Source organism: Podarcis pityusensis (genome assembly GCF_964106645.2).
Source record: "Podarcis pityusensis genome assembly, chromosome: 2".
Taxonomy (NCBI): Eukaryota; Metazoa; Chordata; class Lepidosauria; order Squamata; family Lacertidae; genus Podarcis; species Podarcis pityusensis.
This window is the reverse complement of record NC_138029.1, coordinates 82282327-82298005: the sequence shown is the minus strand read 5'-3', so window position 1 is coordinate 82298005 and position 15679 is coordinate 82282327. Positions and strand designations below refer to the sequence as shown.

Sequence of the window (15679 nt, the reverse complement as noted above, 5' to 3'; positions counted from 1 at the left end):
GCGCCTTATGGGACGGTGCGTCCTATAGGGCGAAAAATATGGTACTTCTGCATAAATATGCATATAATTGTGCTGTTAACATTTCATTTAACATTTTGCCATGGATTTACTATTACCTTAGTAGCATTGGTATGCTCAAAATGAATACTCATGTGTAGCCACATGAAAGTATAGCACCTGCAACTGAAAGTCTATAGGCATAATTTAAATGGTTAACTAGCATTCCTTATGCAACATCTTCCCAGCAGTGGGCACTACATCAATAGCTAGTAGATCTAGAAACCTGGGACATGATTCATTGCCCTCTTATAAGGAATCTAATCAATTTAATCACCAGTTTTGATTATACTTCATAGGCAGCATGCTTGCAAAATGATTTATAAAATCAAAATAATATAAATTTATTTCAAAGCATGCCGAAGCGAAACTGAAAGTAAATGAAGCAACTGGGAAAAAAATGCTAAATGTCAGGTTTAAAAAAAAACATAAAGTACCTTCACAAAAGCAGGTTTTTTAATGAAACATTCAAAAGCACGGAAACACAAAATTTGACTTGCAAAAGTGGAACTTGCATAAAGTTAAATGTACAGAGCACGCATTTAACCTGAAAAGAAAATCCAGTGACAGGAAGAAGAGTATAAGAGGATGCTTCAAAGCAAGGTTATTTTCCTTTACGCACAAGAAGTATCACTGGTGACTTACCCAATATAGCACATCAGTCCATCCTTCCATTGTTATACACTGGAACACAGTTAACATTGCATAGCCAAAATTATCAAAGTTGGTTATGCCTCCATTTGGTCCAGGCCAGCCACCCTTACATTCAGTGCCATTCATGGGACACTGACGTCCACTCCCTGAGAATGCACAAGGTGCAGGATCCTCTTCAGCTAATATATCTAAAAATGGATCAAAAACATTTCAGGGTAAGAAGTTCTCAACATCCGGCTTGGAAAAAGCAGAGCTGTTTTGAAATGGAGTTAGAAAGCAGCTGAGTTCAGAGATTTTACACACACACACACACACACACACACACACATGGCTTAGTTTCTGCTGAAAGAAATTAGCAGAAAAATAACTGTAGAAAAGCTTGTGACATATTAATGAGCAAACTAGGGACACCAATGCAGACAATAACTGATCATAAAATGTGTGCAGACCACACTGATTCCTTCTCAGTACTATACTCAAAACTGTGCATGGGTACAACCTTGGCCTATTTTAAATCTGCACTATGTAGATTCCTGGTGAAAACTCACTTTATTAAGGCAACATCACACACTTTTGTATACATTATCACACTGTTCTACAGTAGTGACACTCTATATCTATGTCAGTAACAGCAGAGGCTCATCCATTAGGGTGAAGAAGGCACTGCCCAACCAACTTCAGTTTGCTCCTATATTTCTTCTAATTTACAACCAGTCCAGTGGGTGACAACTGGCTGTCAGCTTACCCCTCCTTAGTCTAAGCATTGGCCTCGTAGAACACAGCAAGTAGGGGGAGGAGACAAAACTAGAAGTAGTTGTTCCTGCTTCCATTAGCCCTGATTCCACCTGCCACTGACTCTGGCTGCACCTACTGTTAGCCTCCTGGACTTCTGTCCTACCTATCTCAATAGGCTAACACCATCAATGGACTGTAGTCCTTACTTTTCCACAGTTAGAAGAACTAACCAAACATCTGTTCAGTGAAATTGTGAATGATGTAAACCTAATTCTGAGCAGGCTTGTGGTGATCTGCTCTAGAGTTAGCTGAAACAAAAACAATAGTATATCATGTGTCAGACACAGCCTGTGGAATGAGAAGTAGATTTCCAGATCTTACTCCTCTTCCACTGCAACTAGCAACCTTGATAAACTGCATTTTTGACTACTAGCATTCATATTTAGGATGCCCTGTAGCATCTCTAGCCCTGTAGTATCTCTAGATGTCCAGTATCTCTATTAATCATCTCAATATTGCTTCCTTCTTTTAGTAACAGGGAGCTGCATCAGTCTTATGTGTGGATTAACTTCCAGTCCAACTGCCAATGGTTTTAACATGAGCTTATTTTAATAAAGTAGTAGCTTCCCTGTAGTTCAATCTGAGGTTGACAATGAGGGTGTGTTTGCAAACTTCAATAAAAAAGGAAACAGGCACTGAACACTTCTACTTAGGACATGTGAGGTAGGAAGCCCTCATAGATCTCTTCCAAAGCAAGATCCCAACAGTCCACCTTGTGTGTTGCAGCAAGCCACAAGTGTCCCAGTTTTCTCTGCTTCTGGGTATTGTCCAAACTAGCCCTGGCTACTCTCACTTCTGAATCCTCAATAAAGGTAAATGTGAAGAAGATCAAGGTTAACAATATTTTAAACATTCAGGGGCATTTGTTGTTTTTCAAGCCATGGATTTAAGGCACAACAGTTCTGTTCGAGTTATAAATAGCAGCTTCTTTACTCACCTGAATCATCAAAGAAACATGATTTGTGCATTTTTCCAATAAAAAGTTCCAATCCTATAATAGCATAGATTATGATTACAAATAATACCAAAAGGGCAATATGGAGCAAAGGGACCATGGCTTTTATAATGGAGTTCAGGACAACCTGTAAACCTGTGAAGCACAAAAAGCAAATAGAGAGATATTGAAGCACACAGAGATATATTGATACTATTTTGTATAGTCACATAACTAGAAGCAACCCAATACAAGAGGACAAACAGAAGGCCATCTTCATAAAACCTTGGTGCCCTTAGCACAAAATCCTACAGCAGGCATAGGCGAACTCGGCCCTTGAGATATTTTGGGACTACAACTCCTGTCACCCCTGACCACTGGTCCTGTTAGCTAGGGATAATGGGAGTTGTAGTCCCAAAACATCTGGAGGGCTGAGTTTGCCCATGCCTGTCCTACAGCTACAGTCAGAAGTTTGGAGGTATTCCATTAAGAGGATTGTCAAAGGTCAGAATGTTCAGCATTCTTAAAAAAAAAATGTTCTATTTCAAAAGTCTAGCAAAAATCCACCAGGCTCTTTGTATTACAAATTGACAAAGCTAACCTATGGGTAAGCAGTTCATAAAGTATTAAACAATAGCAAACTATTTTAATATATCCCCAGTCCCTAAGTGGAATACTCAACTAGCCAAATTAGACTGAATTATTTTGGGAAACTAACACCTAACACTTAGTGGTTCTTAAATTATGGTGGAAATTTACAACACCTGGGTTGTAAATCCTTGGGTGGGGAAAGACTTGCAGAGCAATCCTAACCCCTGAGTGGGGTTATGCTGAGACAGAAGTGGCCCTACAACAGGCTTCTCCTAGTAGGGTGTATCACCATTGCAGAATAGCCACTGTTGCACCTACCAAAAGTGCAGTGCACTGCATGGTGCTGCTGGCACTGTCCTCCCCTGGGCAGCCACTGCAAGATTCTGAAACAGGAGAGGCAGGATAGGGCCAGGTAATGGATCTGAAGACAGCACATTTCATCAGGAGGATTACACTCCAGGCCACTCTGCTATGCCAGGTTCAGGCTGGCACTGCCAAAAAGTAAGATTAGCTTCCTGAACACACCTTTAACCCTGGGTGGCACAAGCAGCAGAGTCTTGGTTCAAAATGTGGATCTGCATCATTCATTTCCACCCCACTGCTTCCAGCCAGAGCTCTGCATTGCTCTCTTAAAGAATACTTGGTCAAAGAGAGTATTGCTAGTGTCCAAAGGTACAGTCAAAAAGTACCAGCATAATTTTTAATAAGTGTATGTACTAAGTGAAGATGCCCTTGAGAACAGAAAAACAAGCTTTTTTAAAAAACACACAGACATTCTAATTCTCTTGTCACTTAAAAAAAAGAGGGAAGGTCAGCTCTTGCTTGTATCGAGAGAAACGTATGTACAAAATTAGAGATATCAGTCTGTTGGCAGTGAGAGTTTTGCATCTGACCAAAAGGCTTTCTCCCCACTCATGGCATCTTTCCTACAATAGCTTGATCCTCCATTGAAGTAATTTTGCTAAATCTGTACCAATTACCATCATTTCCATGGCAACAGATTATGGTCTAATAAACACAGCATTATGACCTTGCTTCTGGATCAAATGTTAAAAGCAAGAGATGAGAGGGAGAGAGGTTTCATTCAATCCAAAACAACCTCAAAAAAAGAGACAGCAATGAATGGCAATGAAACAGAAAGGATTATATGCAAATCCACATGTCATTTGTGTTGGACTTGCTTGTTTTAGTAGTTCTTCCAGTTTTAGCAGCCCAGCTTTCATTTCCCAGAGCCAGGTTTCCCAAAGTATTTGATATTTACCTCCCCGGCACTCTGCATCAGGTGAATAAATGCCTATGGTTCTTTGAATTTTCTGACACATTTGTATTCTTTTTTATGTTTATTGTTTGGAAATTTGATAATAAAACACATTTTGAAAAGGGCCTGGGGGAGAAAAATGTTTATGAGGTATAATGAAAAAAACAATAATAATAATAATTAAGAACTATGACTCTCAGGAATGTACAAAAGGCAAGTGAGGAAGGAATGTCTGTCTTGAATAAGGTGATTCTGCAACACAACAGTATTCTCAGATCCTGTTTATAGGTATATTGGTGCTATATCTTGACTTACCGTATTTTTCGCCCTATAGGACGCACTTTTTCCCTTCCAAAAATGAAGGGGAAATGTGTGTGCGTCCTATGGGGCGAATGCAGGCTTTCACTGAAGCCTGGAGAGCGAGAGGGGTCGGTGCGCACCGACCCCTCTCGCTCTCCAGGCTTCAGGAGAGCCCCAGCGCCAGCCCCGCAAGCTCGGGGGACAGCTGGGAGACGCAGCGCGTCTCCCTGCTGTCCCCGGACCTGATCTGAAGGCGGGCGGCGGGGAGAAGAGCGCTTCTCCCCGCTGCCTGCCCCGCAAGCTCCGGGGACAGCTGGGAGACGCAGCGCGTCTTCCTGCTGTCCCCGGACCTGATCTGAAGGCGGGCGGCGGGGAGAAGAGCGCTTCTCCCCGCTGCCTGCCCCGCAAGCTCCGGGGACAGCTGGGAGACGCAGCGCGTCTTCCTGCTGTCCCCGGACCTGATCTGAAGGCGGGCGGCGGGGAGAAGAGCGCTTCTTCCTGCTGCCTGCCCCACAAGTGCCTGGGGGGGAAATAATTTTTTTTTTTCTTTAGACTTCCGGGGTGGCGCCACCGGTGATGGCGGACTCCCTCTGAACTGGAGGGACCAGCTCCGCATGAAACGGGTCTTTTCCGCTGCGGCGTAGCGGGGACCCTTCTGGAAATCACAGGCGGATGAAGCCTGTGACCGTGGGACTCGGCGGGCACCCTTAGCGCCCCCCCAACCCACAAAGGAACCCATAAACGGGTTCCGAAGTGAAGAGGGGGAAGTGGCGCGGTGCTGTGAGTCAACTGCTTTTTCTGAGGAGCGAAGCCGCATAGCCGTCGCCGGAGAGTGCTGCCTTTTTCCTGGGACAATTTGGCATTTAAATCAACCAACCGTGAGTACTGGAACATTGAATATTTGGACTTCAAATAAAGAACTGGCGAAATTAAAAGGAATTTTGACTTAAAATTTACTCTAATTTGGTACTGAAATGGAAAGGATCAAACAGGAAGTCACCCTTCCGTTTCCCTGTAGCCAGAACAAAGCAAAGACAACGCAAACTAGAGCCTTAAAAAACCACTTGTAAAGGATCGACTTTCACCATTTAAAATCGCTGAATCCCCCTTCGGTAGCAGGAGAAGAAGGGGGACTCTTTCTGAGTTGTTTAAACCTGCAGAAATGAAGTTAAAGTAAAGTATTTTTCCATCGCCCTGACCCTGGAGCGGGGTGTCAGAATTGACGTTTGAAGTTCATTGACCAGAAACAAATGCTTTTGACAGATAGTTAAAGAAGAGAAACGTAGTTACTCCATTGTTTCCTTTCGTTTTTTAAAAGAACAAATATGGACAAAGTATCGTAAAAAAGAAACTTTGTTGCTATTGTTTTCAAGAGAAGGAACAACTAGAAGCTTTTCCCCCTAGAGGGGAATTGTGAAATTGTAACTAATTCCTGGGAATTTGCAGCTGTCACTGATTACAACTGTGGGAAAGGACTTTGTGACCTTGCAGAACAATGTCTTCAGAAGCACTGCTGGGTGCTTTCTGTAAAATAAATACCCTATTGGATCAGTTAAGCCAGAAGATGGATTTCATGACTAATGCGGCCAGATCCTTTGAGCAGGTAGTGGGAAACTATATGGAGCCCACTCAGGAATCAAAACAGGAGCGTGCCATGACAGAACAACTGAGAGAAGAGGATTTTGCTGAATCTTGGGCGCCAGAGACGGAGGGAGCTGCGGCCCTGCAGGATTACAAACTTTTGGACTTGACAAATGAACTTGGAAAAAATCAGACATGGAAAGATAAAATTTGGTTCGGTTTGGAAATGGGGGGCTGGATAGACCCCCCTCCACAGGGAGATTTGGTCTTTTCAAGTCTGGAAAGGGGCCGTCAGATGTCTGGAGTTGTGGGGGCTCCTAACTTTGAAGGGAATCTGGAATATGCTTGTAAATTTTACATTGAGCTTGGATTGGACTATGGAAAAGGGACTGTTTTGTTGAAAAAGGTCAAAAACACTACCAAGCTGGAGTTCCCACGAATAAAAGGGAAATATAAAGAAGAGCGATGGAAGGGACATGGAAGTGACTTAAGGGCCTCGGACATAAGACTGCCAGGTTAATGTGCTAGATTAATAGGATAAAAAGGACTGACAAACCCGGGACCAGGAGAAAAGGACGTTGGATGAAGACTGGATTCTTTCTTTTTATTTTTATCATTAGGACTGTTTTACAAAATTGAGAATGTTAGCAAAATGCTGAAATGAAATTATTTGGCTCTTATAAAAATGTTAAAAGAATTAGGCAAGAATGCTATGGTTAAGGAGAAGTTGATAAAAAATTAAGACTTAAGTTTTAAACTCTAAGGTTTTTTTTTAATATATATATATAAGATAAGATAAGATGAAAATAGATTAAGGTAATGTGATGACAGAATATTATGAATTATGGAAAGGATTTGCTGTGATTATTATAAAATAGGATACAGGAAAAGGGAGGAGGAGGAGGTCAAGGAAAGAAGGTATTGAAAGTGGAGAATTTGAGAATGATGGTTTTATTTTTTATTTTTATTTTTTTTCTTTTGTATAAAATTTTGTAGAAAATCCTTTTTTCAATAAATATCATTTAAAAAAATAAATAAAAATTTTTTTCTTTATTTCCCCCCAAAAAACTTGATGCGTCCTATGGGCCGGTGCGTCCTATGGGGCGAAAAATACGGTAATTTCATTTGCATTCCTGAGAATTTGGGTTGGGGGTCAGTGGCAACTTCATAAGCTTATCAAGGAGTCAATGAAGTCAAAAGTTTGGGAAAGTGTGATCTAGAGCAAATGTTTGCATAATATTTCCCTGAGGGCTCCTCCAAAGCTTATTACATGGACTCTTAAACATTAAAAGAAACTTCCTAATGTCAGGAGCTGTTCAACAGTGGACCAAACTACCTCAAGAGGAGCTGGGCTCTCATTCACTGGAGGTATTTAAGTAAAGGCCTAAGGTCCAAATTAGATGTGAAACATGCCTATTGACACCAAAAATAGTAGCCACATATCTAGTTCTCCCTATCTCTTCAGCATGGTCTAGTAGAATTTGTCATATCCTCATGTCATAGCTTGTTTCCACACATCCTAGCAGTAGGAGGGAAACAGAAAATAATCTGAGGTCAGGAACAAGTAGGTTCTACAAGGCCTTACGGACGGGAACTATACATGGGACTGCCATTTTCAGAGACAGCTGCGTTTTTACTGTAGCATCTAGTTTGGCATTTAATTGATAGGATCAGTCCACAAAATCAATTCCTTTACCCGCTTATTGAACGTTTATCATAGTCACACATACCATCCCGAAACGTTAGTAAACTATTTTGAGTGACATCTCAAAATAGACATTATCAAATTAATCGATAAGGAAGGCAACATCTACTATGTAGTTTCATAGACATGGGGGATCTCATCTCTTCAAGTAAACAATTGCAAGAAAATAATTAAATAGATAATGACTCACTGGGCACTCCTGATACAAGCCGGAGGGGTCGCAACACACGAAAGGCTCTTAGGGCTTTTACATCAAAACCACCTGATTTCCCACTCGAATGGGCACCGTCTTCTTCTTCTTTGGTTAATTGTTCCAAAATTACACTAAACAATCTGGTAAACAAGAAATAAGAGATTTTATCATCTTTGATTTTGCAAGAAACCCAAGTTTGTTGTCCCACCTCCCCAGGAAAATACACCAAAAAACTCCTGAATTATACAGCTGTCAATGTGAGGGGTTTGTGTTTTAAATTACAAAAGAGCAATGATACAATGGTAAAAAGCTTCTGTTGCGGTTTGATAGACTGCTCAGGGTGACTCACATGCTCCACATAGGAGAGCTTTCAACACATACAAATAAAACATCAGATTTCACACCATTCCTTTCTTTATTTCCAGGAAGAAACTTGTTTGTGGGCTTGTGCCACAAAATATTTCACATAGCTTTATGTGCATCTTTCTTATTTAACTATTGCTCACCTCCTGTGATGTCAATGGCCTGCACATATGCTGAAAACATGAACTGTTCTACTTTGCTGGATGACAGGTTCAACTCATGTACCTTTGGGGGGGGGGGGCGTTTCAACAGTTTCCACACAAAAGAGTAATTCAAATCATATTACTTGGAATTCAACCCGATATTTCTAGTTCTACATTTCTGCAGCATGTTCATTGGCTATCATTGCACTATTTTAGTCTAGTTCTCCCTGTTTTGCCCCTTCTGGTTAAACATCCCCAGATTAAGACTGCCAAATAACAAATATTGGGCCTATTGAGCAGGCTGATAAAGAATACTGAGGTAATTAATTTCTGTCCAACAATGATTGAGTCTGACATCTTCACATGGCTCTTATCAAAGTGAACAAACTCGGGGGAAATTCTGAGAGCTTTTTTATGCTTTTCTATGGCTAAGATCACATTTTCCCCACAATAAAATGCTTTGTTTCTTTAAAGAAACATTTGTGCACAAATTCTTCAGTTTTCATAAGGACCACAAATACAATACCCACCTGCCCCACTTTACAGAGAAGAGTGTTCTATCTGAAGGGCTGTCAGAAGACAGGCCTCTATTTAAAGGTGTCCTCTGTTTTAAGAACAGTCAATTCAGGTGTGGTTTAAAGGTAAAGCATCACAAGAAAGGAGAGCAGAAAGGTCTTGAAGTTGCCCATCAACAGTTAGTTTGCTTACCGGGTGCTAATAAGGCATGTACGTCACCTAGTCATAGCGTTCCCCCACTATAGTGATGTTGCATTTCTACTTAAATTATGAAGGTTATTTTCAAATTGGCAGATATACATATAAAACGGCATATGAATATTTTATGCAAATCTTTCTCCTCTTTTTGATACTGTGTAACTTGACACCCTAGACCCAAGAGAACTCAACACAATAAAGCACAGTTGTATTACAGTAAAAATTGAGAACAGTGAAACCACTATATAAACAAAGTTTACAAAAAAAAAACCCTACCCATAGATAACAAAGTTCAAGCTCTTGTGCTGATTGCACCTCATGGTACACACATGATTCTCTGCAGAAACATTACTTCTGTATAGGGAAAAATTAGCATATTAACGAGCCCTAAACTTATTAAATTTTCAGGCTGCTGACTCAGTGGGAATACAACAGCTTATTGGAATACAACAAGAGCTTACTGTATAAACATCACATTTCCAGGGGGTGCGGGGTGGGGAGTGTATGTGAGCAGAGCTATCAAGCATTTGACAACCATGTTGAAGTCTAGGAAAAGTGAAGAAGATTATTTATGATGTCACTAGTGTAGAAACAGGCATACATACAAAACGAGGCAATGTTTTCAAGCATTTTAATATATTGAAACTTTATATATTGAAACTTTAAAAATCAGACTTACCCTACAATTACTATTACAAAATCCAGTAAATTCCATCCATTTCTAACATATGCATTGGGATGTAATAATAATCCATATGCTATAATCTTCAAAAATGTTTCAACTGTAAAAATTATCAGGAAGGCATATTCTACTTGTTCCTGTAAAAGAAATGAATTAAAATGGCAATCATTAATAGGAAACCAAAGTTCTATTTTGTTTATTTAAAACATTTATGGACTGCATCTCCAGAATGCTTGATGCATGTTAACAATGAATAATAACCAATGCAATAATATCCATGTAAATTTATATCACTATTTACTAGTCAGAGGACCAAACACAATGCTCAGCAACATAAACCCATACACATATATTAATAAACTTAAGAGGAATTTTTAAGAGGGAGCTGGCATTTGTCTGCAGCTTCCGGGTCATGTGGTCAGCATGACTAAGCCGCTTCTGGCGAACCAGAGCAGCACACAGAAACGCCATTTACCTTCCCGCCGGAGCGGTACCTATTTATCTACTTGCACTTTTATGTGCTTTTGAACTGCTAGGTGGGCAGGAGCTGGGACCAAACGACGGGAGCTCACCCCGTCGCAGGAATTTGAACTGCCGACTTTCTGACCGGAAAGCCCTAGGCTCCGTGGTTTAGACCACAGCACCACCCATATCCCTAGTGCAAGTTACTTTCTTTCTAATCCAATCAGCATGACCAAAGGTCAGGAGGGATTATGGGAACTGTAGTCCAACAACCATGAGAAGGCCACAGGTTCCCCTGCTTGCTGTTGTAGATAGTTTGTGAAGACACAGCCCTATATTAAAACACGGTTTGCGGATAAACAAGTGCTGTGATGCAGCATACGAACAACATTGCCAGCACAACACATCACAGCCCATATAAAAAAAAATAGTTCAGTAGTGGCAGCATAGAAGAAAGAAGACTAGACCATTCATGTTCTCCTTTTCTCTCTCCCTCTCTGTGAAATCCTACACTTTTAAAAGGGATTTTCACCTGAAAATGTTCCTTATGTCAAGCTTGGCATGCTACTTGTAAGACCCATAGCATCTCCATTAAGCATTTTGAACTAGCTCTCATTTTGTCCACAAGACACAGACTGTCAAACCACTCACACTTCCAGTCAGGAATATCTGCTCCTTACCTTAATGTACCTTCCCACTGCCCAACAATACTTGAATACCATTGCTTTAACAGTCCATTTAGGTTAAAGATTTGGAACAGGGTCGTGGTGTTTCTTGGTAGCACTTGGTACATGCATGTATGTATGTTTTGCCCCACAGGGTATAAGCAACATGAGAAGGACATCTTTAGTTGAGAAAGCAGTGCAACAGACCCATCCTCCAGCTGGGATTGAGGATCATCCAAGTCTAATGGAGTGATTAGCAACTAGATTGGTTTTATTAAATTTTTTTTACTTGTAAATTGCCCTGTTAACTTTTATTTGGCGCTACATAAATAGTTTAAATCGTGTGTATTTAAGTGTGGGCCAATCTAGGGTGCAGCATCAGGAGAAGCAATTGCATGTTCAGAGCAATGAAACATTGAGGGAAACAGTCCCCTAGGGCTATTTATGTTTGCTCTCTCTACCTCAACATGATTCTTCTGCCAGTATAAGAATAACGGCTGTGCTAGGGGAGAAGGATGCTTCTTGCAAATTTCCAGGAGGTAAAAGATTACAGGGATGCAAGGCATTTACCCAGGATTCGTGTTTCCTTTGGAAATGAGGCACAGTGCAGACTGTGGTGTCTTTATGATATAAGGTGTATTTACACACACATAGCTACAGCCTTGGATTCAAGAAGAAATCAGCCATGGCTTTCTCTCTGCCTTTCCGGCCTGCAGCCTTTTTGCATCTAGCTTCTGGCTCACACAACTCTTTGCCTCTAACCTCTCTACTCTAAACACTGGCTTTATCTGCTGAGGGAGCCCCACCCATCCAATTGCTGTCTCTCACGCTTGTTCCTTTGTTTGCTTACTGGCCCATCACTAAGGAGATCAACTCAACAGAGGAAGCTAGTCTGGCTTAATTAGCACTTGACACTTGCTGGATCCAGAAATTTAGAAAGGTCTAGCACCCTCAAACTCATAACAATACTGAGGAAACTATGTCATAAATTACATATGAATAAGAAGTGGTTAATTGCTGGTATAGCACTTGTGTCATATGACGTTTTCAGAAACACAATACTTTTCAGCAGAAGTGGTTCACACCATCAGCTATGAATAATGACATCACGAAGGCACCTGTGTCTCCTCAACACAAAGAGCAATATTTCATCTCTACTACCAAACATTCGAGCTCCAGGGCCACAAAGAGGCAACCAATATTGCAGCAATCAAATATTTTCAGCGGGCTAGGAATTCAGTACATGCCACCAACAAATTAGTATATTAGAAGTTCTTGAGGCCTCACAAAACACACACCAGCTTTTTTTGATCCCCCAGAGTTCCTGTAACAATCCAAAAGAAGAGACGCCACTGACCCTAATCTATGGAGTAAATATTGTTATTCTAGTGCCTATATACTGCTATTTAATAATTTGTCACAAGATATTAAAACCTCATTTTCATAGCAGAGGGATGGGCTTGCTTCCTTCTTATAAGCAAATCAGCTTAGCAGAAACTGAGTCCTCAGTAAGAAATCTTTTCCCCCCAGGCAGATGGTGCACATTAGTCATCATTTATCTTTGTATTTTCAAAATCTTCAAAGAAAATATGCAAAGCTGTGACTACATGAAGTAAGCACTGAAAGTGTGTTAAGAAGTTTCACAAAAATGGTTTTGAAATAAAATATGGATAGCTTGCAAAAAATATTTAAATTATAATGTTATACATTAAGGGTCCTCTCCCTCTAAATTTATCTGCTGCAAGGACATCTTAGAGCTGGATTAATTTGCTACATTTTTTAAGTTCAACAACTTCATTCATAAAGTACTAATTTTCCAAATCCATGAATGAAGATGGGAAATCCTTAAGAGGAGTAATTCGTCTAAGGGAAAAAGTCAGCCTCCTAAACTTTCTTATCCCAATGGGTGCAAAAGAGTATGCATGAGAATGTGCTTGTGGTATATTTTATTTTTATGATTAATATTTTTAAAAACCCATAGCTTTAAAGCAGACCAGTGAGGCTCAACAAAGTATAGCAATACTGGAATTGTCTACAATTGCAATGATTAAACAGTTACATCACCTATCACTTAATGTTTAAGTCAGTGGTATGTGCTGGATTTGCACGCAATATTCCTTCTTACAAAATATTCTCCCACTTACTTGGATAAATTGGATAACTCGCTCTTCTGGGTGGTACAAGCATTCCACCCAGGGCCAGACAGGGTAGTGATAGACCTATCTGTGGTCTACTGTGACCAATTTGCAAAACATTTCCATCTGCTCTGACGAATATTAAGCAGAGGGACATTTCTGCACAATTATTACTGAATTTGTCACTGTGTATCAGAACAAAAGGCATATTAACTGGCAATCTACTCACTCTTGACAAATGAGACAACCTGCCTATGAATTTCTGCTGTCAAAGGACAGTTTGAAATTGTTTGTTCTAAAATGGCTCTCATCCTGAGTTGTATAATTATTATACTTGTTCACTGTTTTAAAAATTACTAAATGCTTTGCTTAAAATTTCACCTAATCCAGGTGTTTGCTTAATACCTTTTATAAAAATGCTGTGTTTCTTAATAAAAAAATCACTGTGTTCAGATGATTGTATAGTGATTAAAAATATATTTGTAAATTGCTGTAACCCACCCGGGGAGGAGGATGGGTACAAAATAACTACATCAAGAAGAAGAAGAACAGCAGACATAAGAACTTGAGAAGAACCTGTTGGATCAGCCTAATGGCCCAACAATATTTCCTGAACAAATTCCTACACAACCTTAAAGCTATTTCCAATTTTAAGAAATATTCTCCCCCAAGTAATAATTCATAAAATCACTGTATCACATTACCTCAGGAAGAATAAAAGTTGTGGGTTATACCTGGCCTTTTGCCCTGGCCTATGTAGCCCTGTGCAACTCACCCACAAGCCACTCTCTTCAGGTAAAGTAGAAATCTTCCTAATGCACAGGCAAACTGCACAACCAGTTACAACACTGGCTGCCATTTTGAAATTATGAATAGTTCTCTACTTGAGCTTCACAGGGTGCCCCTAAATATGTACCAAGCTTTGTGCTTTTAGCATAGTATTGCAACTTCTTTTTTTGTTAAACCGGTGTTAATAACATAAAAAGAGCCTGCTAGATCAGGCCAATTGCTAACCAGCATCCAGCATACCGTGCAAAATTCCTCAGATGAAAATCCTCAACTCATTTTTGTCCCCTGCCCCGCAGAGCATTTCCACCATCACTACACCAACTAGACATAGCAAACACACACACCCCACCGCCCTGAGAAAACCCCTTAATCACAATTTTATTTTTATTCTGCAGTAGATTTACAAAAAGAAAAAAATCATACACACACCAATAAATAAATTTGAGAAAGGGGCAAGATGAGACATGGATACACTCCGTTCCCCCTTTCTTCCTGCCAAAGGCGTTTCTGTCCTCTGCCTGCACCTCAAAGCCAATGCATCATGTGGGGCTGGATCTTGGCGGCAGCAGTCTCTCCTCCTCATCGCCCATTCCCCAGCAGTCGCTGCAAGATGCCCAAGGGAGGAGGCTGGCAGCAGCAGCCAAGGAGAGGCAATGGGATGCTCTCCTCCAGCGGCCACTGCCACCGCTTCTCAGGACAAGTGCCAGCTCAACCTCCTCCCTGAGCTCAGCGGCAGTGGCACTGGTGGGTGAAATAAGGACATTCCAGAACCAAATCAGAAGCTGGGGTGGCTTTTGTAATTCTGGGACTGTCCCTGGAATATAGGGGCACTTGGGGGGGGGGGTTATGCATCCTGTTATCACAGTGGCCATCCAGATGCCTGCTGGAAATCAGCAAGCGGGCCCTCAGCCCAAGAGCATTTTCTCCTCCTGCTGCTTCCAGCAACTGGTATTCAGAAACCAACTGTCTGTGACCATGGAGGCAGAACACTGTACTATAGCAGGTGGGGAGCTAGAGGCTTTCCGGGACAGAAACAGAGAGTGTGCCCTGCTTTAGTGAGACACATTAAGTGTGCCACATATTGTGCCGCATGTTTAAAAGTTGAAAGAAAGTTGAAAGAAAGAAAGAAAGATGTAAGGTCTCCGCCAACCCTTTCTCAAGGAGTTTTACCACACATTGTGCTTTCTCTATCCAAGGTATCCTCAATTTTAATTTATGAAAGTCTGAGGTTAGAAATATATATATATATTACCACTGTAAAAACGGTTATTTTCCTTGTCCTTTTATTATATAATCTTTTGAAAGCTGACTCGGTGTTACTTGGTATGCATGCTCTAAAGAGAATGGAGCCCTCCGTTTTCATTCTGTAAGGTGCTGGCAGTTCTACAAAGGTTATTTTTAAAGATGCAGGGAGTTTACAACTTCCTGTAATAGGATTTGGCATCAGAATACAATAGGTTTATATGAAGCTTTAGTAGAGGCAGTGGAAAGAGACAGCACTAACCCTACTTAATATGGATTTGTTTAGCCATACATCGAAGAAAGAAAAGATACAGGTTTTGTAGTACAGTGCTTATCTTTGTGGCATTTTGGCTTCACTGTTTATGATATGTGTGTGTGCACCACTTCCTTCTAATAGTGAACAGAGCTTGGAAGTG

The 15679-nt window shown here is 40.7% G+C and overlaps 1 protein-coding gene across 29 annotated transcripts in view; it reads right to left on the bottom strand.

The window, feature by feature from the left end:
- Window positions 1–15679, bottom strand: part of CACNA1D (calcium voltage-gated channel subunit alpha1 D) — a 200859-nt gene that overhangs the window by 120717 nt on the left and 64463 nt on the right. For 28 of the 29 annotated variants that reach the window (XM_080996677.1, XM_080996685.1, XM_080996680.1 and 25 more), the window contains exons 4-7: window positions 9968–10107; window positions 8066–8208; window positions 2444–2596; window positions 703–899 (exon numbers count right to left, since the gene is read on the bottom strand). In XM_080996677.1, the coding sequence (XP_080852803.1) occupies window positions 703–899; window positions 2444–2596; window positions 8066–8208; window positions 9968–10107 (633 nt within the window). Of the gene's footprint in view, window positions 1–702; window positions 900–2443; window positions 2597–8065; window positions 8209–9967; window positions 10108–15679 lie in introns of those variants that run through there. The other variant, XM_080996678.1, reaches the window with a different exon arrangement.